Here is a 23,672-nt window from a genome sequence, read left to right on the forward strand (position 1 = left end):
TCCTCTATCCAACCTCTCAAAAAATAAAAATTGAGGGAACCCTGACAACCTCTGGCAATGTTCAGTTACATCCGGGGTAATTTGAGACCACTAGTTCTCTTTTTCAAGAGAAAACCTGAAGAAGTCAGACTCCAAGGGCTACATACTGACTGATTCCATAGAGATAGAAAACAGATCAGTGCTTGCCAGGGGCTAGGAGACGAGGGGAGGAGTTGACTACTAAATGAAACAAGGGAACTTTTGGGGAGTAACCAAAGTGTTTTATATCCTAATTGTGGCAGACTGTACACAACTGTATACATTTGTCGAAAATCATTTAATCTTTTTTTTTTTTTGGAGGAAGATTAGCCCTGAGCTAACATCCACTCCCATCTTCCTCTACTTTATATGTGGTACACCTACCACAGCATGGCATGCCAAATGGTGCCATGTCCGCACCTGGGCTGCCGAAGCGCTTAACCGCTGTGCCACCAGGCCGGCCCCTAATCTTAGACTTTAAATTGGCAGGTTTTACTGCATGTAAATTACATCTCAATAAAACTGATTTAAATATATACACTTTTTTTTCCCCTAAAGGGTGCTAGCTGATACATTCCAAGTTAAGATTTCCATCGTGTAACTGCATTGCAGTAAACCGTCCAACCGGAATCCCTAAGTTGTTCAACCTCCCCAGCGGGCAGACTTCCTGCAGGCTGATACACCACACCCAGTGGGAAGAAGGTTCTGAAGAGAATTTTCTGGCAAATGCTTCCATAGCAGTTTAAATAAGAAGCTGATTACTAGGGTTACCTTGGCTTCCTGCCTCCTTTCCCGAATCTTCAGAGGTCAGTAACTGTGTATTTGGTGTAGAAACATTCATCTGGAAAATTGCCTAGAGCCAGATTAAATATAACATCCCTGTTTTTAACTTACATCTCACATGACATACCTGTCTTTGTCTTCATATCTTGTTGCATTTTGGAGGCCATACCTGTCTCTATGCTCAGCTCTGAAAGATAGAGAAAAATCTTGCTAAAAACTCTAAATATTGTAGCTATCACCTGCGTGAAAAAACTTGGCATGAATTAAAAATGAGTATCTTAGTAAGACTAACTACACAAGCCTAGACTCTCTGTCCTTCCAGCTCTAGACACCCAGCCCCCTACACGTTCTCTTCCATAAAGGTACTTCTCTCCTCAATACAGCCAGTTAGCCCCTTTGCTTTCTGTCTGAGACCTCCTCTTTGGGGATGATCTGGAGGCTTCTGACCCATGTTAATAGCTCAATTGGAAAAGGAACATAAGTTGCACAAATATAGTCTAACATTGGAAATAATCAGATCAGTCATGCAAATTAATAAGTACATAAGGTCATATCCCAAGAGAAAAGAGCGCAGCCTCATACAACAAAAGCTGCCAGAAAGAATGGATTTTAAAGGGAAATGAAAACTAAAGAGCCAGCCCTCACTCTGAACTCCTCTAAAAGCTACTGATGCTACCTGCTGTGAGGTGTATGGTCTCCTGGGCTTCAGTGTCTGGGAGGGAACCATTCTCTGTACCTCTCAGCAAGGTGTGGACTATGCTATTAGGAGATTTTTTTAATAAAATAAAAGAGCTAGAAAAACGAAAGAGAACATTTTTTTCAAAACACATTTTAATCACTTATTAAAAGGGGAAGAGTACAGCGTGTAAGAAGCTAATCCTATAGGCTAGGACTCATAAACAGTAAAGGAAGAAACCAAGACCAGATGATAAAGCCATCCAAAAGCACAGAGACACATACACCTGTAAGGTTTTCAAACCGCACTGATTTACTACATACTTTCAATGGTCTTTTTACATTTCTTCCTCAAAAAAAATTAAAATTTCATTTTCTTAAAGTTTGGGCTTAAACAAAGACAACAATTGCATTAAACAATTAATATGACTTAATACAAGTCTCACATACGTTCCAAGGGCTTTATTATATAACCAGATATGCTATCATTTTATCACTGCCATCTGATTTTCTTATGGTCTTAGAGTCATGTAAGTAAAAGTTCATGGTGAGACAAAAAAAATTAATTTTATTTATCCTATATCTGTTCCATAAAATACTGATTAATTTTTTTTTAAGTAGGAAGTAGGGAAGAGATGAGGGCAATTGGTTGGTAAGTCTGGTTCTAATCTTCTGAGCTGCCTTTGGAATGAAGCTATGAGGCAGGAGGGGTCTACTGACTCTTACGTGAGTCGACAATGGGAGAAAAGAAAAATCAAGTGCCTCCTCTGCAGGTTCATTTGGGTCTGATTTGCAGTGTATAAGTTAAAGCCCGAAGGGACCTTTCTCAATAAAAGTCAGAGCATTTTACAGACATAATATAAGCATGCTGAATTTACTTATCTTCTATGTACATAACGTTGTTCCAGGTGCTAATAAGAAAAACAAAATTAGAGATTTGGTCCCTCATGGCGCTTCAGATATTAATCTGCCCAATGAAGCCACAGGTTTCTTTCAGGTGTGGAAGAGTTAGCCGGGCTACACGGAGGAGAACTGTTTGCTGAGTCCACTCTCCTGTGCAAAGAATCCCCAGAAGCCACACAGAGTTCTCTTTAAGTTCCTTAATTTCCAGATATCACTTCACTGATGGCCTCCTTGGACCCATAAAGCCCCTAGATCTCTAACAATCCCACTGCCCCGGAAGGACCTTATCTCAGAAGAGAAATGAATCCTAGGAAGTGATGGCTTCCAAGAGAACTCATCAGATCAGGTCAAATATCCTAAGTCTCTAGTGTGGTAGAACTATATTCCCAAATATTACTACTAAGCAAATACTCCTGCAGGTATCTAAATAAGTGGAGAAGACCACTTTTTCAATGAATATTTTATTTCTCTCTCACCCAAACCCCTAAACATCTTGCTGGGGTTCCCGCTTGAAGATAACATCGTAATTCAGAAGGTAACCGTCATTATAGACATAAAGTTTGTGATCAAAAGGGTGATAGTTAATGCTGTGCACATTTTCCTGCATCTTATGCATTGTAATTTCTAGTCTACCCTCTTTGCCTGTGTTTGTGTCATAGTAGTAGAAAATCTCTTCTGTTCTGGTGCTCAGAGTACGTGTGGCATACAGAACCCCACACACCATGAAGGCGTTAGAAACAGATGGTTTATACTGCTTGGTATACCAAGTGTTTAGCACCACAAGTGAGGTGTCGTTGAGTTTACTAATCACCATGTTACCAGTGTTGGCTTCAGTTGAATAAATCACCCACAATCCATTCTCATCCACAGCGAAGTCAATGTCTTGCCAAGCAACATTTGCATATGAAAAGCGGTTATTATAGACAGCATTAGGGAGAGTTTCAGTCACAGCAACTTTGTTGGTGCTCAGGTTAACTTTGGCAATGTTCCCGGTGTTGTACCAGTTGACATACATGTTGTTGTTATAAACTGCTGTACCACTGCCTTGGCCATAGGCAATCCGATAATGTTGGGCATGTTTGTACAATAGCAAATCATCCAGTGTGTTGTAGAGTCTGTAATATTCCAAATACCTCCCATCTGTATTCAAAGGTGCCACCCAGTACAGCCCCGTCCCTGGATGCTGGGGAGAGTAATCCCGACCCCAAGCACCATACTTGTAGGAGAACCCTTGCCAGTTGAGCTGAACTACGGCCGGTCTGCTGACGTTCACCACACCACCGTGACTACAGCTCCCTACACAAACAAGAAAATAAAAGGGCATTGTTAGAGAAAATAAATGACAAGATACAAACAGTTTAATGTCCTAAGAACCAAAGGAATCCATAAATATTTTTCTTGTCAAGGTTCAATGACAACAGTGGTTGTGATGGAGAAGAGCCAAAACCTTCTCTTGGTTTCAGTCTCAATGCAAACCCACTGTCAGCTCTAGAGAGAACTACCTTCTATTTCCGTGGATGGGCTTTCAATCTGGAAAATGGGGATAACAAAACTGCCAAGAGCCATATTAAAAAGATTTGAGGGCCCAGAGACAGGAAAGGGGGACCTGGTGAATTTTATAAATATTCTTCTATCTGGAAGCATTTTGCAAATATGATTTTACTTCGTGTTTCTTATAGAGGAGGCAAGGTCATCCCAGAATCCTGCCCTATTTCCATAAAACCAGGAGGTGCTATTCACCAAGGTCAGGGAGAAATGCGGTGAAGGAGAAAACTGTCCTGGGCAAGGCTCCTTTCTCTTCACCCTTCTGCCCTTCCCTGGGACCCGAAGCCCATAACCACACCAGGTACCAGTACTACCCCAGACCAATCTTAGAAGGGGATTTTTTAATATAGTATTTTAAAGATTGAGAAAGATGATCCTATATTGGTGGAAGTTCAGCCCTTAGAAGCCATGGAAGTTATTTTAGGACAATATTGCCTGCTTTGCACCCAAAGCACAGCCCATCACATAGATCACTTGGTGATCATCTTGCTGCAGAATTGTAAAGTGGATCTTACTGTTCATAGCCCATATTCTACTATGCCGTAGAATGACAGGAAAATACTTTCTCTTTTCCATTCTGACATTGTAATTGTCACAATGTATACAACCAAGTGAGACCGGACTCACTGGCCGACTGAATCTACACTCCCTGTAACACTTGGGTAAATGAGTCAGGCTGGGTGACTGGCGCTTCACATTGTACACCCCCTAAAATGCCTGCCAACCCAAACCGTTTACAAGCTATAAAGAATAAAATAAAATTCCTCCAGTATTTTTATAGTAACTATCCAAAGAGTTGAACACATATTTTCTGGGATCTTAATAAATATCCTTTAAAACAAAGAGAGAGAGAGAGTTTATTGGATGACAACGAAAATCCAGCTTCAAGTACATTTGAGGTCATTTTCCCTCATCCTGCTATCTGGAGCAGAGCAGGTAAAAGAAGGAGAGAACAGGGCTTGAATCTCTGACTCTGGCTTTAAATGCTTGGAGGGAATCCAGGAGGCATGGAGAACACGTGAGGTAAACTGGCGCCCAAAGTAGCACTCCAAAGAATTGCCTGAGATTACCATGGTAGGGGCTGCGGGGGAGCAAAGCTTTTGCTTCTCAGCCTCTGCCTCTGACAGATAGGGAAAAATCTATTCTTTTCCTTGCTAAATGTCTCCCCCTTTTCTCCTCCTCACTCAAGGACTGCTCAGAGGTGAAACCATTACTAGAAATCCTGCTTTCATTCTTCCAATCTGCTGGGGCTTTTTGGTTCCAGAATTAAATACGTGCCCCTTAAATGCTCTCATAAATCCGCAGTTGGTGGGAAAGCCAGCCAACCATACAACAGGTAGAGAAATGAAACCACTCTATACCCAACCTCAAATAATTTTGCATATCATTAAGCAGAACGCAGTCGCGGGTTTATTTTAATAATGCATGCACCATTTCATAAATAAAAAAGCAACGTGTGTTCAGCCAAGAGACTGCTCTCCACTAAAGAAATAATAAATAAAATTATAAATTATTATTTCTTCTCCTAAAAGTGATCTCTCAGATGAATGCTTGTTTGCTTTTGTTTATGAAACAATGCATGAATTATTAAAATAAAGTTAGTGGTGTGTTCGGTTTAATGATAACAAAAACTGTTTGAGTTTCCATATGCTACAAACTGGATTTTCTAGTTAAAATATCTTCCTGGGAACTTATTTATTCAATTACATTTCACTCTGAAGAAATGAAAGAAAGTCTCTTTTTTTCTTGCAGGTTAGAAGACTTAGAAGTTGTTTTCTTAAGTGAATCTTGCCTTCCTGGAAAGGATATAGCCCAAACCAATAGCAAGAGAATAGTTAAGGAAAATGTATTATGCAGAGAACTAATTCAAGCATTATCATGAGGTTAAAGATCACAAACTATTCTGTCCTGGATGTGGAAATCCTTAGATATGAAAGAACCAAAATAATCTTCTCTGAAAAACTACTACTACTGTTACATACTACCGCTAATAGTAATAATAATGATGGCTCATCACTTCACAAGGTGGCCAGGAAATTAAACTTGTACCTGGTATAAATATTAAAATTCTATGAAACTTAAATCTCTTTTTCTCACCTCCCAACAATTCCTAAACACTCTCCTGTCCTTTTTTTCATCTCCCCTTTGTCTCCTTTGGGCCATTTTTATGTTGCTGGCTATGGTCAGAAGGAAGTGGAAATAGAGAAGAGAACGAAGCCTTGTTGCCAATACTACAGATGTGGCTACGGCAGTGACAGACCAGTGAAAAGGCTATGGCGGGCTTCCCAACTCCTGGCAGCAAACCATCTTGGAAACAATATTGAAAGTGACAGCCAGTCCTGTGCCCACTGCCTATCTAGTCCAGCTGGAATATCCATCCCCCCACCCATCTACCCAGAACTTCTCCCAGCCTCCTTTATCTCACATCCCTTCCCAGCCCCTTCCTTCATTTCAAGGTCTTAGAGATACTCCATTCCCTTCTTGACCCTCCCATCCAACTTCACCCAGCCACTGGGACAACGCCTTGCCTAGCCATGATCCAAGAATTGTGAAGGACAAATGAATCATTCTGCATTTTCCAGTAGAAGAGAACACAGACTAGAGCTGAGAGCAAAAATACACTTTTAGCTGCTCCACATGCAAGGAAGCAAAGGTAATTGGTGTTAATCAGGCCGGTGAGTTGGTGGAACTTTCTTGTCACTCCAGGAATCACAGGTGCACCTCTCTATTAGAGCATCTGTGGAAGGCAGTCTGGTACAGTGAAACTATTGCCAGACAGATTTCAATCAAATCCTGACTCCAATACTTACTAGCTGTGTATCCTTGAGCAAGTTACTTAACATTCTGAGCCTCAGTTTCCTCATGTTAAAAAATAATATTAAGGGCCGGGCCATGGCATAGCAGTTAAGTTCACCCGCTCCACTTTGGCAGCCCCTGGTTCGTGGGCCCAGATCCGGGCACAGACCTACACACCACTTATCAAGCCATGCTGTGGCAGGCTTCCCACATATAAAATAGGGGAAGATGGACACAGATGTTAGCTCAGGGCCAATCTTCCTCAGCAAAAAGAGGAGGATTAGCAGCAGATGTTAGCTCAGGACTAATCTTCCTCAAAAATAATAATAATTCCTACTTTGCAAGACTATCAGGAAAAAATAGAGGGAAAGTATGTACACATAACTCAGTAAATAGTAACTATCAGCATTAATCCCATCATGTTACAATTAAAGGTTACGCAACTATCTCCCTTCCCGGATAGTGGTTTTGGAGGTTTCTATACCCATCCTGGTAACACTGGTACGCAGAACAGGACCAGTCACACAGTGGTGCCAAATTATGTTTGTGGAATAAAGGAAGGAAAGACTGATCAAATCTCCCAAACCAAGCTTACCCTTACCTACAAAACACTAGCCCTCTACCCTGCTACGTATCTGAATTTTTCAAAGATCCTGGTATTCTCTCCACAAAACACAATGCGAGGAGCCCTCTACACAAGTGTAGCCTTGGTTAGCAATCTCTTCAACATGCAGCTCATTAGATATTGCCATGGTATTCTGAAAATACCCTGGGAAGCCACATGGTGAGATTTTAAAATAATCTAAGTTGGCATTTATGAAGTCTCATGCTTAGTAGCATTGTTTCAAAAAGCCAAAGATGATATGCCTACAGAGGAAACAATCTTGGATCCATCATTTCACTCTCTCACCTGGGCAACTGAATTTTGTTTGGGCAAAGAGGAGGGTACAAATGACATGTGAGAATTAGGCAATTAAATTGGTCATAATCATACAATGATCAAGAATAAATTGACTCTGAATTATTGGATACATGCTCCCCAACACTCTGCTCTTCCCTAGGTTTGGGGTTTGGGCAGGTCACCCCACACCTTTCATACCCTACTCAGTCCCTGACCATTTTCGGAGCACCTGCTCTGTGTCAGCAAGGAGCCTAGCGTCTCCAAGCATAATGGTGATTGACTCCTGGGCATTCGCATCACATTCTGCCTAGCTGCAGTCAATTAGATTCAGGGGAAAAACAGAAAGAGACTGAAGCTAGTTGTTTTCAGGAAAAAAAAAAAAAAACGTTAATGAGCAGGAGGCCAATTATTTTAGATTAGAAAGTTCTATGAAATGAAGCAGAAAAGGATGCCATTTGCAGCATAAACCAAATATAAAGCACATTTTATTGAACCCTAACTACATGTACTGGTTCTAAGATCGAGCTGACCACAGGGGTAGCAAACAGCAAATGGCAGGGAGGGGCCGAGAGAGCACAGAATTACTTTATAGCTGAGACTTGCATACAGGCTTTTTTTTGTTCTGTGCAACTCTGCAGCGAAAAAAGCAGACAGGCCAGATTTTAAAGTTCCATAATAGTGAGTAACTTTAATTAAAGTCTCCACAGGCTGACAAGTTTGTGGTGCCTGGGGATTTTCCAATTCTGCATTATCAACCAATCCAAACAGAAAGAGAGCAAGTGAAAGAAATTGATCTAAAAACATGACAAAAAGTCAGTTTAATATAAACATCATAAATATCATATGAACAAAGCTGGAGGAAGGCCAAGTGGCTTGGCAGGGATCCAAGTTACAGCCAAGGTTGTGGGAAAGTGAGAGAAAATCTGGGTCCGATTTGCTTAAACAACACAGCTGGGCTGAGATGGCTCACAAAAGTCTAAGTGTGAGGACCCCGTGGAAAGTTCTAGAAAAAAATTCTAACAAAAATAATCCACAGATTCACTTGTTTCCGTCCTTAGATACTAAGCAGTGTACTTTCTCCCCTACTGTTGTCCTTGAGTTACTAACACCAGACATTCTGGGCCCTGAGATGACCAGGTGAGAGAGGGGCCTTGCATTCCAGCCTCAGCTCTGTCACTAACCAGCTGTGTAGCCTCAGGAAAAGCAGCATCCTCAGCACTGAAGTCCCCTCCTCTGAGACATGATGGGCCTGAGCTAGATGGCCCTGAATGTTCCTTCCTGCTATAAAAATGTCCTTATTCTAAGGGATGCATAGAAACCTGTGCTAGAAAAATCTATTCCATGAGGAAGATTTGCTGAGGTAAAAAAAAAAAAAAAAGAAAAAGAAGAAAAAAAGACTTGCTCAGGTATTATCAGGGGTTGTCATTGCTTCAAATCCTGTCCTCAAGGAGCCCAGCAGAATGAGCCCTCATTTCCAATGCATGTTGACACCACTGATCCCAGGCCAAATTTAGCCTGAGTTTGTTACAGAGGACAGAGCACAGCCTTTGTCCTAAACCTCCTCTGAACGTCATACGATGACAGATTCTCAACTGCAGAGGGAAGGGAGAGTCCCCTGAACAACACCAAGAGGCTTATAACTATGGCGGTATCTAATTAAAGCCTTAAAGAAACCAGCTACACTGACAAGGAGCCAGAGACGCACGGCCTAAAAGGAAACAGATTGTGAGCAATAGGAATTACTGAAAATCACAAGAACTGTAGAGTTGATGAAAGGATTCCTTCCCCATTCACGCTGAGATGCTCGCAACCTGCAGAGAGAGCTTCCCTGTGACACGGGTGTCTCTAAAGGACAGGGCTGCATGCTGCGGCTGAGAGGCTGGCTTTAGTTGACCTGGAGGGGTGTGCTGAAGTGCACGAGGACCTAGCACTGCCTTGGTTTGCAGCAAGGCTTTCACTTCAACTATAATAATAACAATTGCCAGTGTGTAAGTGCCGATCACAGAGCTCTGAGCTTCGCAAGCTTTGTTTCATTAATCCTCACAGCAACCCTGCAAGGTAGGTGCCACTATTCTGCATTTTACAAGCAAGATTAACGATCTTTTGCCACCGCCACATAGCCAGAAAACTCAGGTCTCTGGGGTCCCAAAGCCATGATCCTGGCCCCCACACTCCACTGCCTCCATTCACAGGGGTATTTATGGACCACCCATCTCTGTGTTATACTTGACCCCCCTGGATGATTGATTAGAGAGCGAGACTCCATCCCTGCCCTCCAGGAACGCACTGTCCGGGAGGGAGGGCAAGACACACCCACAAGTACTGGACAGGTGGGGCCATCCCTTTAATCCTCATTGAATCCTAGGATACACTCTACAGCGGGTGCTTAACATGCATTTAAAGAAAGCACAAAGGAAAAATAAAAAGGTGGAAGGAGGGAAGGAAGGCGAGAAGGCAGGAAGGAAGGAGGATTCAAAGCATAACCCCAGCTCATTAGATAAATCCCCAGGACAGCGTGGATGCCACACAGATTCCAGAAGCTTTCACCTGGCCCCCTAATAGCAACTCCATCACCATAGAGATGTTTTTCCTGTTAGTAAATGCAAAGGGTATGCGTGTGGATCTTGTTTGAAATCAACTTATTGTTTGTGTTTTTCCTCCGTGAGCCGCAGAATGTGATAGTATGTAGAGCTACTGGGGAGGAGATTTAAAAGCATGAAGGAGTAAACTCATGGTGCAAGAAACCCCATCCCTCCTTCACGATTGCCATCCTGAATTCCTTCCCCACCTCCTCTTGGGGCCTGGCTCAAGTGGTAAAAATATGGCATGCTTACCTGGAGCGGGAGGAGGGGGCGTGGCAGGAACCATTTCACTTTTAGAGGCTTCACATTCCTTTAGCCTGTCCTTCAGAGCCACAATTTCTCTGCGAATGCTGAGGACATTGTTTTTGTCTAGAGTCTCCAGTTTCTCTACCACAAGAGTCAGATTCCTTATCTAAGGAAATAAAAATTCAGAGTGACTTTATATTATCATGCGATTTCTTTCATAAACATTCCAGGGCTGAATTTGTCACTTAGTGAAACATTGCTGGAGAACACACCTGAGATTCTTCTGAATGGTTTCATTTGGAAGAATACATTTTATGGTTTAGTGTGAACGCCTGTCAGATCACAGGCAGATGTGTGTGACAAGGAGAAAATGGCAAAGATTTTAACGGCTTTAATAATAATGCATGGGCTCAGACTAAGCATCCACAAATGTCCATTAAAGTTCATTTCTAACAACCTCTTCCTATAAACTAGTGTTTACTCATGCTGTGTTATAATTAAGTTTCTAACGAACGGTGAGGGCCAGAGAAAAGTTGAATTCTAAAATATGTAACTAGAATTCTCAATTATAGCCCATGACACGACTGTGCTAGTAAATTCCTGTGGATATAAATTATCCAACCATAGCATTAATGTGATGGTCTTTATCCACGGAGATTAAAAGTCTTCACTAAAACATACTCACAAGAAACTTCTTTAAAGGGGGTTACCAGTATGTGGAGAAGAGTTCCAAAAGAGATCAAGGATTACGTGATCACCCAAAAGGAGAAGCAGACCTAGCAAGTCCAAAATCAGGTAAACTCTGGCTTTGTAGTCCCCCTAGGCTAAACGCAGAACAGAGAAGACCCTTGATCTAGTGTGGCCATGAAGATGTTCAGATTTATATCATCTCCTTTCTAGAGACATGGAAAGGCCCTTTGGTTCTGGGGCAGGACTTTGACCATCAGACAACACCTGCTCCTCAATCAACGGGTTCCCGAGGTGTTTAACTTAGTATTCAAAGACAGGCATCCATCTAGAGCAGAACACGGGACATGCCACTTGATCACAAAAGAGTATAGAACTAGCAGTTGGAAGAGAGAGATTCATATCCTGGTCTTAAAACATGATCACTGAAGAGAATTTATTATTAATACACTGAGAAGTGAGTTCACTCCTTACCTCCACTTCCAGCTGGTCAACAATTTCTGAGCTTCCAACAAAACTCTCCTTCAGCCGTATGATCAGTTTCTGCATCTCATTCACTTCTATCTTGATTAACTCAAAGTCCAGTTCAGAGTATTGAATGGTATCCTTTTCCATGATCTCTACTCGGACAGTTAGGTTTACGAGTTTCTTTTCATACACACTGATTAAATGGACATACTCCTTCACCTGAAGGCGAATCAAAATGCTCACATCAGTTCCCAGAGTAACATCATGTAGTCTTCCTCCATTACCAAGCCCTTGGAGATGATTTGATTGCTGTCAATCTCCTTTTTTTTTTTTTTTTTTTTTGTAAAGAGATGGATCAAAAGTATTTTTAACTAGACTTTTTTATCTATCCAAATACAAACTAAAAGAACTTACTACATTTTGGGGGGCGGATTTTGCACTTGCCTACACAAAATAATTTTGCTTCAGAATCATCATTTGCAAGTACATTTTAATCTCCATTTTAATGTTTGAAGATATTAGCTCTCCAAATAAAGCGGTCTGAATCAGAGTCTCTTGCCCTCCCTCCTCCCCTCAATGTACATGATCGGGGTTTCCCAACCTCAGTACTATTGACATTTTGGGCTATGTCATTCTTTCTTGTGGAGGGATGTATTATGTACTGTAGGATGTTTAGCAGCCACTCTTGCCTCTAGAGGCCAATAGCATCCACCCACCCCCTAGCTGTAACAACCAAAGGCATCCCAGACACTGCTCAATGTTCCCTGGTGGCAAAATCACCACCACCACTGCTCTAGTATTTTCTGAAAGAGGGAGAAATGCACTAAGCAGAATTACTTCTTTGGTCGCCACACGCAATGAGTTTTGAGCCCCTCTGCCTTTTACAAAGTGGCATAAAGACCCAACTTACTACACAATATGTGAGTGTATGTGGAACTGTAAAGTGCACATTTCATTAAGTGCACCCACATTTATTTCAAGAACTGATTATTGCAATCAGACCTTTAAATTGCACATTTGTTGCATATATTTGAATGTCTGATCATTAAGTTAAAATACTTCCAAAGATTCCCTTGATGGTTTAGTGTATAATTGGAATCTCCAAATGGATATTTCAATAAACACAGTTGGTGGTTCTTTCTGTATCTGGTCTCTAAAAGAAATGCCATGGCTTTTTTAAGGACCTGCTCATTAAAAGTTGCTGGTTTTATATTCTTTTTAAAAATTTGAACGTAAGTGATACTTTTCCCCAAACTGCACTAACGTCAAGTAGCTGATCCACAGTGCCTGGGTGAGTTCAGAGCCAGATGTTGGCCTCTAATCCTTCTAAAACCAAAGGCAGCCCTAACTTCTGTCATTTTAGCCCTTCCACTTAACTCCAGTGTGCGAATTAAAGTAGGCTCATAGGCTGCAGACCTAAAGGGCTAGGGCTTCAGGCAATGAGGATTTTAACGAAAGTTGGAAATACAGCCCTTGGCATTTCTAGGGTATCTCCTCGGGCAACTGATCCTCATCGCCATCAGATGTGCCATCACTTGGAGGCTCATAGGGCTGTTGACGTTTTGGTGGATAAGGAGGTTAAAATACATATATCTCAAACCTAACAAGTCTCCTTCAAAAGTGCAAACACAGATATAAGGTAACCAGCTTTCAGTTTCTACAAAAACCAGACGTAAAACCTTGCCCCCGACAAAAAATAACAATAAAGTGCCAATCTATTGCAGAAATGGAAGTTTGTGAAATGAATATTCTTGTTGGCATTTGGCCTTGCCAGCTCTTGGGGCAAATGAAACACCCTCAGCTTTCCTGGAACATTTTGGTGGCAGATCTCAGCTGTTGTTCCAAAAAAATGAGTGATTCAAGTGTCATCTCTGCTAAATAAAATGTGGCTCTCTCAGATTCTTGCTGACAAGCAAGGCATAGTCTGGAGTCTGCTACCTATGAGAGTGTGTGGTGAGCCCGCCGTAGTTCGCCCACAAAATGAAGGGTGTCTAAAGAACTGTTTAGGAAAATACAGGAAAGGAAAGCTCAGTGATGTTCAGAAAGACGGGAACCACCCATGGAGTTCTAGAAGATAGGAGAGAATTTGAGGATGGGCCAGAAAGACTTCACAGTGTGCATTTTACCAATTTAAGTAGATTGTTAGTACAAACTCTTCATTAGATCCCTAGTGTTGAGACAGCATGGACCATTCTGAGAATACCCCAGGTCTTCCTAGAAGGTACAGTGTCGGCAGAGGCAGCCCAACTTCCCTGAGGATGTGTCGCAAGAATATGGGTCTAGCCCTAAGAGGACACATCCTGTGTCAACATCTTTACTGAGAAGCTTCTCATCACTTCAAGTTTCAGCTTGAGAAGATTCGTCCATGCTTGCCTTGAAATCACCAGCCTAACATTCAGAGTTTCCGTTCTTTTGTTTGTTTTGCACGTATTATGTCACTGATGGGTTCTAAGATTCAAAGTTTGTCTGGGGATTTTTTCCAGGGTGTTTGTTGTTGTTCCGTACAGTAAATGTGGTCTTGTAATAGATAACAATGCAGTACAGCTGGCTATCAAGCTAAAGAATTAGTCTGGCTCATGCTTCTGCCAGCTCCTCAAAACCTGTGATGAGAACTACGGCCAGGTTATTTGAAATGAGTAAATGTTCTTTGCAACATACTGTTATTTTAATATATCTTTAAAAATAAGTGCAACAAGATTAGTTGAGCTTGAATTGACCATCAAGTCATATGAAGCACTTGGGAGCTAGACCCACCTAAGCTCAGATTTGACTTCAGTACTGAGTGAGCAATTCATTTACTCTCTAAGCCTTGGTTTCCTCTTAAAAACTAGGAGCAATGATACCAAGCTTACAAGACTATAGTAAAGACCTGAGATCATGCATATTAAGTGCCTAGCATAATGGTTGGCCTATAAATTACAGTAATTATTAGAGAAACAGTGATTTCAGGTTTTTTCAATGTGACCTTTTAATTTATTATATTTCACTGCACAAAACATTGCTCAATCAATGTTGTTTGCTTATGGGTTGCTTAAATGTCTCCCGGGCTGCCTCAACCTTCTCATGCATGAGGATCTATTAGCAAATGTGTTATATTAAATAACTTGCCCCAAAGACCATAATCCTCAAGAGAAAGAAAATCCTGAGCTGCCTTTTGTGTCATCCCCTTCCTAAGTATAGTCACGAGAGGACATATCACAAACAATAGAAAAGTACAAAATGCTTTCAGCATCTTATGCAGAGGCAGCTCCCTGTCTTCTCTGTGTACTGACAGATAATGAATCAATGGAAGGCAGTCAAAACCCTTTTCTACTGGCCTGCCCAAATGGGCATTTCCCCAGGCTTCTAGATAAACGGTGATTTCCAAGGCAACTGAGGGACAGCTATAATAATTCACGTGGAAATTCAAAAGCCCTCAGCTGAAGAGATAACTTTGGATTTGAAGGGCATTACTGACCTACTGCATCTCTTCTTGGGTCTGCATGCGAGGATGATAATGGCCTGGCCGAGAGAAAAGAGAACTGGGATAATTCCTAAGAGCCTAACTCCTGACCTGGCTTAACCAGCACGAGAGGGATGATCTCTCCATTTATGTCCCTTTACCTTTAAGAACCTCAGTTTTTCCATCCCTAAAATGGGAGGGAGAACACCTGGCCTATCTACCTTAAACTGTTGCTTGAGAGTAAAATAGAACTGGAGGCATTAAGAAAAGCACAAAGGGAAGCTGTTACTGTTATTGTTGTTATTATCACCTGTCACACCGAATCTATTACACAAATCTCAGCTGGCAGGTCAATTTCTTTCTCAGACTTCAATCACAAATTTTTTAGGACCAGCTACTGACACTTTCAGAACTAAAAGTTTTCCCACCTACTCCACACGTCTTCCCTGCCAATTATTAGCAAGGCAGATGTCACCTGCCCCCCCTTTGGGGATTGGAATTAAATGTCCCATACTCACAAACCTGGCAAGCTACATACTTTGCCTGGAGCAGCATGGGGTTTCAAACTGCCCTTCACACTCCTGCCAGCAAAGAGGACATGCAAATCAGTAGCTTCCACTGTTTCAAAGCAAATGACTCTAACTGAAAAGATCTTTACCTAGGATTTTCCTCCACTTGTTATGTTTTTATGCATAACTTCTTATCTGTACTTGATTATGCTGGAATAAGGCTATGAATATTAATGGCTTGAATTTATAATTTAGTGCTGTGCCTTTTCTGCTGATTAATTCAAGGACATTTTATTTCTTAAGAAGCTAGGTTCCTGGAGTAGTCAAACACATTTTCCTGGCCACTCACTTAAACTTAGAATATTTAGCTACCAATTCAGGTTGAAAGCAGGGTCTCAGTCTGACCCTAATTTTTGTCTTAAAGGATAACTGTGCTGGATGCGGAGGTAGCTAAGCTTAAATTTCTCAGGAAAACTTATTTTGAATCTTGCAGGAAAGACAGAGCTCCTTGTAAATTAATGGAGTTGTATTAAATAATGCATAATGTGATTATAGCCTAGCTTGGACCTCACCTGTGCAGAAAATGGGAGCCTTTCTAATTGATTTTTAACTTGGCTAAAAAAGTAGAAGGAGTCAAAACTGGAATGCCAAGTCACTTTGCTCCAGCTAGCTCAGAGAAAGGCAAACTCTGTAAGACAACTTCGTCTGGCCAGAGAAAAGTGGTAATCAGGGAGTTCGAATCAGGGATTTACCAGCACTGAGGGACCTGCTAGTCTTGACTCAAATTCCCAAGGAAGCCTTCAGTTTTGGTCCAATGTTAGACACGTCTAATGTCATCTTCCTGCTGAGACAACAGAGGATAACATCAAGAAAGAGAGAGAGGGAGAAGGAAAGAGGAAAAGAGTAAATTGGAAAGAGAAAATAAGAGGAAAAAACAGGAAAAGAAGGAGGAAGGAAGGAGGATAAGAGGCAGAAGGTTCGGGGGAGTAGAGGAGGAGAGGGCGGAGGAAGAGAAGATGAAGGGGCCTTCCAAAAGTATGAGTAGACCAAAAAGAGTAAAAAAAAAAAAATTTAAGAAGGAAAGGGAAGGAAAGATTAGGAGGGATTGACAAAGGAAGGGTTGAGACAAGGGGAGAATAAAAACAAAAGTAAGAAGGAATAAAATGGGAATAGGAAGAAAAATGAAAGAGAAGGAAGACAATAGATTAGAAAGAGGATAGAGGAGACGAAAGAAAAGAAAGCAGAGCTGGAGGGAAGACCAACAGGAAAAAGAAAGAAAACAATAAAAATTGCAGAGCTGGGGCTTGCGGGGAGAGCCCAGGCTTCCTTCCATCAGCACAAGCCTCACAATATTGAAGCGAGTTTATCCACGGCGGGAAGAATCTCAATCCCATTTTCCTCCTGTGCTCTCACTTTTCCTGCTCTAAAGAACTCCAGAGGTGTACTGTGAGATAAAAGCTAACACCTCCACAGGATGCAAATGTGCTGTCTCTGACACACTGAAGAACGGCTGCTCATCAAGTCCTGAATAAAAAAGTGTTTTGTTTTGTTTGTTTGTTAGATTGTTCTTATCACGATATTGCTGGAAGAGAAAAAAAAAAATGCTTACTTTAGAAAGCTCTATCTTGAACTTCTCAGAGAGAATGTGAGCTGTGTATTCCAAGCGTTCCACTCTCTCCACGGGAAAGGTGGTGTCTGGCAATGTAATGGAGCACTGGCAGGTCCCGCGGTCATCCTTGGAGCCGGTGAAGTTGGAAAACGACTGCAAATAAAAATAAGTTCAATGAGAGTAATAAGCTGGGAAATGAGCTTTTTGGCAACTGGAGTGACAGAAATTGGCTTGTCCAAACCGTGCTTAGAGGCAAGCAAGTGGGTCCAATACATAAATGAGTAGAATCATAGAAACAAGCTACAACACCCGTAATTACACTCTGTTCAGCTGCATCTCCACCTGTTGGGCTGAACCACGACATCAGTCACCTTCACCTAGAGGAAGATTCTCCTTTCTTAATGAGTCTTAAAGGAAATTATTACTGTCCAGATGCAAGGAAAGGAAAGTAAAGAAGTGAAGAGAGTCCTAACTTTGAATTCTAATTCTACCACTTACTGGACATGAACCCTCGTTAAATCTCAGTTTCCTCACGTGTCAAATGAAGATAACCAACTTCACAGGGTCGTCCTCAAGATTAACTGAATAATGCAAACCAAGTCCCTGGCACATGGTAGGAGACCAGTCACTTTCCCTTTCTTTCTACTCACTCATTTTCTTTTCCTCACCTGTATCCGAACCCCAACCCAATGTCTTCCAAGAGAATGAGGAGAACATCAGGATATGGGTTATAGTGAAACTATACGATGCAATTCACATCCTCTCTTCACCTGGGAAATTGTATAACTAATATCCTTCAAAATGGAAACAAACCAGCCGTTTGTTAAAAACTGAACGATGTATGAGTTTGAAGGTTTTGTGCAGATTTTTTTAAGTTTTCCAGCTTACCACTTGCAGGAAAGTCGTTTTAAAATATTTGATGTTTCTTTAAGATATTCAAGCTCACACTTTGGTGCCGCTGCATATTTTAAAATGACAGATTTGAAAGATCCTGTTTTTCTTTTGTCCCCATTGAACTTCCCCAAGGGGATCTGGCAAAATTAACATTTTTTTTATTACTGTTATTGCCTTATAGAGTAACTCCTGGCAGCCAAGTGGCTGTGCCCTTCCGTGATCTCATCTGCCAGCCAGCCCAAAGCTCACCTGTGGAACATCAGCCTGAACATCTTTCTGAAATTACCAAGGGGAGGGCAATGGCTTGCAGAGTTTGAAGAGACGCAGGCTATACCTCTCAAAGTTTAAGAGGTAAGCTGGCTGCAGCTGAGATTGTGTGCTCTGTGCATTTAATGTCTACCAACCTCCATGACTCCCAAACGAGCAGGAGCTAGATTTAATCAAGATCTATTCTGTCAGCGACTTTTGGACCAATTAACTGAGGGCTTTGCAACTAAGTTGTTAATTTAACAACTAATTTAGTTAATTTAACCTAATCTTCTTTAAGATGAGCAGAAAGAAAAATATATACATATATATATATTTAGATCTTCCTCGACACATCATGGGGTTATGTCCCAATAAATCCATTCTAAGTTGAAAATACCGTAAGTTGAAAATACATTTAATACACCTAACCTACTGAACATCACAGCTTAGCCTAGCCTACCTTGAACATGCTCAGAACACTTATATTGGCCTATAGTTAGGCCAAATCATCTAACACAAAGCCTATTTTATAACTGTGTTGAATATCTCATGTAATTTATTGAATACTGTACTGCGAGTGAAAAACAGAATAGTTGGATGGGTACAGAATGGTTGTTAAGTGTGTGAGTTGTTTACCCTTATGATCACGCAGCTGACTGGGAGCTTCGGCTCACTGCCGATGCCCAGCATCACAAGACAGTGTTGTACCACACCTGGATCGCCTGGGGAAAGACTGAAATGCAGAATTCAAAGTTCAGTTTCTCCTGAAAGCATATCACTTTCCCACCAGCATAAGGTCGAAAAATCCTAAGTCGAGGACCATCTTTAAGTCTAGGACCTCTGTACGTAAATATATATACAGATACATATATTTGTAACCAAAATTCTCTATGCCAGGTAAATTCTTGACATTGGCCTCAATTTTCTTTGCCAATAACACCCCACACCTGCAGGAATTGGGGAATAAGGAGGAGGGACAGGCAGGTTTATGCTGAACACAGGGGCTGAGATGGAGGAAGGGAAGGGTCTTCTCCAGGGATGAATAAGGACCGGACAAGCTATATAGGGAGCCTGTCAGAGAGGCCAGCTTCCCTTGGAACCAGCTTTATCGCTCCCACTGTAGATAGAAAGACTCCAGCGAAAACTCAAAAAGCCAAGGCTTTTACAGGAGGACCAGTATATCATGGACTTTTGAAGAAATAGCTTATTATAATAACTGTCTACCCTCCCAAAAACTCTCGAATTGCATTTTGACAGGGGGAGGTTAATTAGCTGCACAAGACAGGGTTGGACCATTCTTAGAGTTCTCTGCAAAGCTCTGTCAACTCAGAAAACAGTGGAGATCATCAAGCAGTTTCTAGACAATCAACTAGAAACCACTAGCTAATAACTTTCAGTCCTGAAGTTCACCTGAAAGGCAGGCAAATAATTATGAGCCCTGCTGACAGCCTTCCGCTGTCTTCTGTTGAACATCTCTGTCCCAGCACTGTGGACTCCCCAGCTTCCATCCTGCTTATCATCAGCCCAGCGGGCTCAGCTGACATCAAAATGGTCCATAAGTTTGATCAGTGTCTCCCATTAGAGATATTTCTGCTCCTCTCATTCAAAGACAATGAAGCTAATGGTGATGGGTCTCTCTCTGCGGTGATATGCCTAAACTCTATGCTAGTGTAAGATGGGGAATGGGAGGCAAAGACAAGTGCTTATCCCTTTGGCCTTGTGAAGGGTGAATAGGACCCCATGTACCCTACAAGACACCTTACACCGATAGGTTCTCACTCAGCATGTGTTCAATTTACAGTTACTGGTGTCTACAACTTGCCAGGCTCTGGTGTTAGAGAGATAAATAAAACCCAGCAAATCAGGCCCATTGTCATTAGGAAAGTCTCAGTGTCTTTTTCTTCAACAAGCCGCTTAGCCTGATGACAAAAGCACATGACTCATTCTTGCTCCGACTCTGTCAGTTACTGTGGGGAGCAAAGCGCGGAACCTTTTCTCGTCTGTGAAAGAGGACCCCGAGAGAGGCCCCTTCTTTGGAGGGTGACATCTGAGGCATGTAGAGTGCCCTGAGAACTACAGCAGAAGGTACGACACATTTGTGATTTAAGGTTGCAATTGGCTCTAATTAGCAGCCAAGTCTAAGTGCCTGTAAAGATTCAAGGCATAAAATAATGGTACTCAACATTTTCAAAGCACAGAAAATGATACGTTTGGAACTTGCTCAATGACAGTTATAAAGGGATTTTCTTCCACTTTCCAAAGAGCTCATCAAGCTGACAGCCAGCCCTAGAAAACTGGGTTTATAGTGGAAGCAACACCTAGTCCACCATAAAAATGTTGGAGTTCTGATATTGACTCACCAAAGGGAGAGAAGTAAACCAGGAAGGAAATTAAAACCTCCTAGTACAATTTAACTACCATTCCTTATCTGCTTTTAAATATTTATCTCCTTACCAGACAACAAGCATTTTCAGTTTCTGTTTCTTGACCTACATTTTATTTTCTATTATTTTAAGTGATCAACTTACCCAAATATTGGGTTGTGATTGGTGATGAAGCTTCAAAGTAAATTATTATTGTTAACCTTATTTTGGGGGATGCTAACTAGTTCTAATTGTCCCCAGAAATCATTTAGTATCATGGAATAAAATGATGCATCTGATTTCTGGCTACAAGGAATCTTTGTGCATATTCATGATTCCCAAACCATTCTCTTCTTAAAAATAGCAGTTTTCATCTATACTCCCTGAAAACATAGAACGTTGAATAGAAAGAGATGGTGAAGAGCATGAGCAGACTAAATTTGAGCTTTATAACTCACTAGCTTAGTGACCTTAAGCCAATGACTTCATCTCTCTAAGCCTCAGTTTTCACATCTCTAAAATGGGACCATTAATTCTACCTACCTCTTCGGATTAAACAACATACTATGTGCTATGTACTTAACCTCATCCTGGCATTTATTAGGCACTCAACGAACATTGTTGCTGCCGTTTCCATCTGGACCCTACCCAAAACATTTGTTAATCAGCAAATTTTCGCTATCTATATAGTTCTAATGGTGAAAATGAGAACGACAAACAAAAGCCTTTTCCTCCGCTTTTCCCACGGGTCCTTCCATCGAGATGTGATCACGTAAGCAGCGACCTGACCTGTGGGTAAGGATCATAGAAGCACAGAGGGACGGGTTTTGAAGGAGGTAAGCCTCCCCAACCCCGAGTCACACCTTAGCTTCCAAATCCACAAGGAGCCCGCTCTCTATACGTTCTAGGGACGTAGACCAGCTGGACCAGTCCCTTTCTAGCGCATGCTTTGGGTTGGCTTGCTGCTACTGCTGCTGTTGTTTTCAGCTGGAAATGGCTCTAAAGATTCCCTACAAGGAAGACTGAAAAGAGTTAACACTCCTCCATGTGTAACAGCACTTTGCTAAAGACCAGTGACTCCTCTCCCTACCTCTGTCACCCATCTCCTTTACAAACTAGGCTCAGAGAAACTGTCCGGGCTCCCCTGGAGCGTCACAGCACTCATCCCCCAGGGGTCCCTGCTGGGCAGCAAATCAACTGGACAAACTTTTCTGGAGCTACTACTGGCATGACCCCTTCCCTAACAGTTCTCCTCCAGATGGAACCCAGGCATCTCTACTTTTTGGACACCCCCACCCCGCCCCTGATTCCAAAGTGCAGCCAGGTTTGAGAACCTCTTTAAAGCTTAGATTCTTTCCCAAAAGCCCCCAGCTGGAGAATCGAGATGCCATCTCTTGCTAACAATTTAATTATTTCACCTAGGTTTTAATTCATTTCCAGGGTGCCTACAGTTAACAAAGAGAGTCATAAATCTTTTAGAGTGCTCAGGTCTAGCCATCTGTGAAATTATATTCAGGTCCCCAAAAAGCAAGAGGAAGGGAATGAGTGCAGTTGTCAGACTGGGACCTACTCACCTGGGACACAGAGCTGGAGCCAGAGCCAGAGGAGAAGCCGGGACTGAAGTCATAGCTTGGGAAGGAGCTGGGGCTGGGGTCAGGGGAGAGGGTCTCCAAATCCCCCCAGTCCCCTGCAGCTGGGCCGAGGAGGAACGGTAGGGCCAGCAGGAAGGGGACGCCCAGGCGCATCTTGTCCTCTTGGCTGGAGCAGCTGGCTTCTGCATAGAGCCCAGGGGCTTCTTATAGTGGCCCGTGGGGATTTCCCCATGGCTAGTTTGTGGGGAAAGAGGAAGCCACCAGGGACTGCCCCAAGAGGGTCAGGACACCCAGGAAACTGAGTCACCTCCACACCTTGTTTCTGAGCCCCACTCTGCCAGCTGCCCTTAGATCTGGTTATCTCCTGTGAAATATTAACTCAAATGAGCTTTTTCAAGCTTAACATCTGATTTCCAACTTGATACTTCTTTGAAAGAGATTAGATCAAAGGATTCTTTGTGGATGAAACAGGGCTTGGAGGCCCCAGGAAGAAAAAGCAAACCTCATAGCAGCCACTTCTAGTTGCCCGCCCCCCATTTTACTGACTGCTGATCTCCAGAACAAGTTCTGGAGCTCGGTTTAGAGACTGTGACTGGAGTGGAGGTGGATTCCCTCTTCAGCTGCTACTGCCCAGGTTGTCTCTGACCTCTCCCTTGCAGTGTCTGCCTCCAGACAAGGTTCTCTCCACAAGCCCACTCTGAAGGAGAGACCAGCAGTGTTTTGTTCCCTGGAAACTCAGTTAGGGTTTCGTACTATCAAGCACCCATCCCCGTGAGCTTGATGTAGGAGAAAGAATCACAAGAGGAGGCTACTCCAGACCCAGTCAGGGAGGCCCGCGTGGAGCAGCTTCTCTGTCCAGAAGGCTCTGTCTGACCTCCGTTGTCCCCGATGCTCTTGTGAGCTGGTCGGGCAGTCAAGAGCTCAAGGCTCATTCATCATGAAACTGAGAAACAGGGATGGTCTTCGGGCTCCATATGCGCCTCTCCAACATTTCATACACCTTTGTGACCTCTGCCTTCCTCCGTGTAGCATGAAAAACGTGTTGGCCTGAATATTAAAAACCAGCTCTGTCACTCAGGCAAGTCACTTAGCCCCTCTAGTGGTGTAACAATTCCTAAATTGTTAGAATTAAATGAAATATTATATGAGGAGTTGCTTATAAGCTTTGAAGTACTATACAAATGTCAGACTTGTGTGCTTTTTTGGTTATATTTTTAATTTCCTAAAGCCTTGCTCAATATGTGTGGTTTTGGGGTTCAAAACAGAGAAAGAAGGCCCCTGCCCCACTCCATGCCCACTCCACCCCAGGAGTGCTTGAAAGACCTGGTTTGAAGGCTTCTCTCCCTCTGCTGCCCAAACTCTCAGAATGAACACTATGCTCGTGTGAGAAACAGAGTCTTAAACCCCTGA

General features: G+C 42.3%; 1 protein-coding gene across 1 annotated transcript; it reads right to left on the reverse strand.

Annotated features, from left to right (window-relative positions):
- Positions 1–1,645: 1,645 nt before the first annotated feature.
- On the reverse strand, positions 1,646–22,415 carry OLFM4 (olfactomedin 4). The gene is made up of 5 exons (XM_046664733.1): positions 22,245–22,415; positions 17,165–17,317; positions 11,611–11,823; positions 10,456–10,615; positions 1,646–3,675 (listed from the first exon to the last, which is right to left on the reverse strand). The coding sequence occupies exons 1-5, from the start codon at positions 22,413–22,415 to the stop codon at positions 2,864–2,866; spliced, it is 1,509 nt and encodes a 502-aa protein (XP_046520689.1). The 3' UTR covers positions 1,646–2,863.
- Positions 22,416–23,672: the final 1,257 nt, after the last annotated feature.

Source organism: Equus quagga, chromosome 6, assembly GCF_021613505.1.
Source record: "Equus quagga isolate Etosha38 chromosome 6, UCLA_HA_Equagga_1.0, whole genome shotgun sequence".
NCBI lineage: Eukaryota > Metazoa > Chordata > Mammalia > Perissodactyla > Equidae > Equus > Equus quagga.

Coding starts and splice junctions, on each gene's coding strand:
- OLFM4 (XM_046664733.1), bottom strand. CDS start 22,415: ATGCGCCTGGGCGTCCCCTTCCTGCTGGCCCTACCGTTCCTCCTCGGC. Junction 17,318..22,244: donor GCTCCAGCTCTGTGTCCCAG/GTGAGTAGGTCC, acceptor TTTTATTTGCAG/TCGTTTTCCAACTTCACCGG. Junction 11,824..17,164: donor TCAAGATAGAGCTTTCTAAA/GTAAGCATTTTT, acceptor ATTCGCCTTCAG/GTGAAGGAGTATGTCCATTT.